This window comes from Neurospora hispaniola (assembly GCF_033458365.1).
Source record: "Neurospora hispaniola strain FGSC 10403 chromosome Unknown B0T23scaffold_4, whole genome shotgun sequence".
In the NCBI taxonomy this organism is placed as follows: Eukaryota; Fungi; Ascomycota; class Sordariomycetes; order Sordariales; family Sordariaceae; genus Neurospora; species Neurospora hispaniola.
Genome location: NW_026944409.1, coordinates 3,520,427 through 3,523,932, shown reverse-complemented (window position 1 = coordinate 3,523,932; position 3,506 = coordinate 3,520,427). Strand labels below are relative to the sequence as shown.

Sequence of the window (3,506 nt, the reverse complement as noted above, 5' to 3'; positions counted from 1 at the left end):
CTACAGTGGACTACAGTGGACTCTTGATAATTAACTTTGACGCTACAAAGTCGGATCTGTTGAGGCTGTTATACACTACAGTACTAGTAGCATCGCCGGTGTCGTTGCCAAGGTCTCGGTCCAACGTTTCCGCTCGTGATTTTTTCGTCTTCCTCCGGAGTCTTCCCTTTTTTTCTCTTTTTTTCTGTCTTGGTTGGTTGTCTGGCTCAGGGATCTCAGAGTGAGCAGCTTGTCGCGAAGAAATTGATTTCCCCTCTTTATACCCATTATTCTTCTGACTTTGACATACTACAGTCAGTCAGGTACGCATCCGACTCCTTCCTCCTGTCCTCCGTTATTGTCGACGTCTGTCTTCAAAAAGTTCATAATGTGACTTATAATCATATGATGTTCGCTGTACCAGATTTGTTTACTCCACACACTCCTCGGAGTCATACAGTCACCAACTTTCCCCCCTCTCTCTGTCTCTCTCCGATTTACTCCTCCGCCTGTTCCCCCGATATAATCAGTCCCAGCGACCACGCAACCAAACCAACTGGCCGGGCAAACGACACACAGACCCGACGCCCATAATATACAATGTCGACCTCCGCACGCATCACGTCGTGCCTCTACCGGCAGGCTGGTTCCGCCGGCATCACCTCGGTACAGGCCACCCGCGGCCTGAGGACCCTTTCGACACCCACCATCAACAACATCTCCCCCGCTTCGCGATCCACAAGGAGACCCAATGTCGCCCGCCAGTCTTACAACCCTCTCCTAAGAACACGACAAGCCGCCGCCCTCTCGACGACAACCCAACGCCGTTTTGCCGATGTCGCTGACGACGCCTTCGACCCCAACAGCATCGAGCGCGAGAGCGATGAGGTCGACGTGTGCATTGTTGGTGGTGGTCCCGCCGGTCTCGCCGCTGCCATTCGCCTGAAGCAGCTCGCCAACGAGGCCGGCAACGACGAGTTCCGCGTTCTGCTTCTCGAAAAGGCCGGCGAGATCGGCGCCCACACCCTCTCCGGTGCCGTTATCGAGCCCTCCGGCATCAAGGAGCTGATTCCCGACTGGCTCGACGAGGAGAACCCGAACCGCTTCACCGGCGCCACCCCCGCTGGCGGCGACACCATGCGCTTCCTGACCGAGAAGCGTGCCTTCTGGGTTCCCACCCCGCCGCAGATGCACAACAAGGGCAACTACATCGTTTCCCTTTCCGAGTTTACAAAGTGGCTGGGTGAGCGCGCTGAGGAGGTCGGCGTCGAGGTCTATCCCGGCTTCGCTGCCTCGGAAGTTCTCTACAAGTCCGATGGCTCCGTCAAGGGCGTTGCTACCAACGATCTTGGTCTCGGCCGCAATGGCAAGCCCACGGACCGGTTCGAGCGCGGTATGGAGTTCCACGCCCGCGTCACCCTCTTTGGCGAGGGCTGCCACGGCTCCCTCTCCAAGCAGGTCATCAAAAAGTATGACCTGCGCCGCGACAGCCAGCCGCAAACCTACGGTCTCGGCGTGAAGGAGGTTTGGGAGATCCAACCCGAGAAGTTCAAGAAGGGTGAGATCTTCCACTCCATGGGCTACCCGCTGCCCGCCAACACTTACGGCGGCGCCTGGATGTACCACTTTGGCGACAACCTCGTCTCCATCGGTCTCGTTACCGCCCTCGACTACCCCAACCCCTGGCTCTCCCCTTACGGCGAGTTCCAGAAGATGAAGCAGCACCCCTTCTACCGCCACTACCTCGAAGGCGGCAAGTGCATCTCCTACGGTGCCCGCGCCCTAATCGAGGGTGGTTTCCAGTCCATCCCCAAGGTCGCCTTCCCCGGTGGCGCCCTTATCGGCGACTCGGCCGGCTTCGTCAACGTGCCCAAGGTAAAGGGCACCCACAACGCCATGAAGTCCGGCATGCTCGCGGCCAACGCCGCCTGGGACGCCCTGCAGGACACCAATGACTCCGGGTCCGTCTTCCTCTACTCGTACGAGGACTCGCTGCGCAACTCGTCCATCTGGAAGGAACTCAAGGAAGTCCGCAACATGCGCCCCTCTTTCCACTCGCCTCTGGGTCTCTACGGCGGCATCATGTACTCGGGCATCGACGCCTTCCTCCTCAAGGGCCGCGTGCCCTGGACGTTCAAGCACAAGGTACGCGACCACGAGGCCACCAAGCCGGCCGATGAGTGCGAGAAGATCGAGTACCCCAAGCCCGACGGCAAGATCACTTTCGACATCTTGACTAGTGTGTCCAGGACCGGCACCAACCACGAGGAGGACCAGCCTGTGCATCTCCAGGTTAAGGACTGGGATCAGCACACCAAGGAGACGTATCCCAAGTACAAGGGCGTCGAGAATCGGTTCTGCCCTGCCGGTGTGTATGAGTATGTGGAGGACGCGACGAAGAAGGAGGGCGTGAGGTTTCAGATTAATGCGCAGAAGTGAGTTTTCCTTTCCCCATGATGCGATGAGATGATAAAGGAACCAAGGAGTTTTGCTAACAGAAGTGTACACAAAAAATAGCTGCATCCACTGCAAGACCTGCGACATCAAGGCTCCCAACCAGGATATCAACTGGCAGGTACCCCAGGGTGGTGAGGGTCCCAAGTACTACATGACATGAGAAAGGAAGAAATATATGATTTTTCTTTTCGAGCAAGGGGTTCTTGGTTATGTATCATATTATATTCGTTTCTTGGGTTGGAGGTGCCTTGATGCAAAAAACGCACTTTGGATAGAATATTCCTGTTAGTGTACTCTGCATAACAACTCGAACAAAAGTTTTGGGCATAGGCAATTGATGATGAGATGATGATGATAATGATAATGAGGAAGCATTTGAAGGGGGTCACATCTGGAAATTTAATCGTCGTTTCTCCATTCGCTCCGGCAATATTGTTTATTGATGTTCATAGTAGACAAACTAAATGTATATCAGGTGCGTCGCCCTCTTTGGGCGCATCTCATCTAGAAAGAAACGGACGGGGATATTCATTAAGGAGGCATACCAACAATGGTGGGCGGTGGTGGTGGTGACCGGCAGATAACCGACACATGGAAAGAGAGAGCTTCAAGAGTTGGATCAAGGGTGCTTCACTGTTCTCGACTATGGACTTATGTATAAAGATCATGAACTGCGATAACTACCAAGTCTACATAACTATATATGTATCCCTCTCTGTGTTTGTTACCCCATTGTTACGAAATGTTATCCCCAGCGAGACGATCATTAATCCGAATTCTTGAAACCGTCCTACTTGACTGATTTTGTCGAGGTTAGTTTCCAAAAAAAAAAAAAAAAAGAAAAAAAAAAAATGTAGATCATGCCATTGACACCTGAGAATCCACGAGAAGGTAGGTATGTTGATAGACCAAGGCTTACTTATATAGTTAGGTACGTACATAGAGGTAGCTTTCTGACGTCAAACAGTTAGATCTTTTGTTTCTCGCTACCTATGTATGCCACCATGCTGTTTATGTTCAGTTATGCGCCAGTTCTTTTGTACACAAACTAACGTGGAAAACCCGAACAA

The 3,506-nt window shown here is 53.0% G+C and overlaps 1 protein-coding gene across 1 annotated transcript; it reads left to right on the top strand.

Annotated features, from left to right (window-relative positions):
* Positions 1-423: 423 nt before the first annotated feature.
* On the top strand, positions 424-2,852 carry B0T23DRAFT_151885 (putative flavoprotein-ubiquinone oxidoreductase). The gene is made up of 2 exons (XM_062832549.1): positions 424-2,414; positions 2,497-2,852. The coding sequence occupies exons 1-2, from the start codon at positions 580-582 to the stop codon at positions 2,594-2,596; spliced, it is 1,935 nt and encodes a 644-aa protein (XP_062693329.1). The 5' UTR covers positions 424-579; the 3' UTR covers positions 2,597-2,852.
* Positions 2,853-3,506: the final 654 nt, after the last annotated feature.

What these genes read in the sequence shown, in the direction of transcription:
- B0T23DRAFT_151885 (XM_062832549.1), top strand. Translation starts at nt 580, where the DNA reads ATGTCGACCTCCGCACGCATCACGTCGTGCCTCTACCGGCAGGCTGGT. An exon ending in TTTCAGATTAATGCGCAGAA is followed by an intron (nt 2,415 to 2,496) that starts GTGAGTTTTCCT and finishes CACAAAAAATAG; the next exon opens with CTGCATCCACTGCAAGACCT.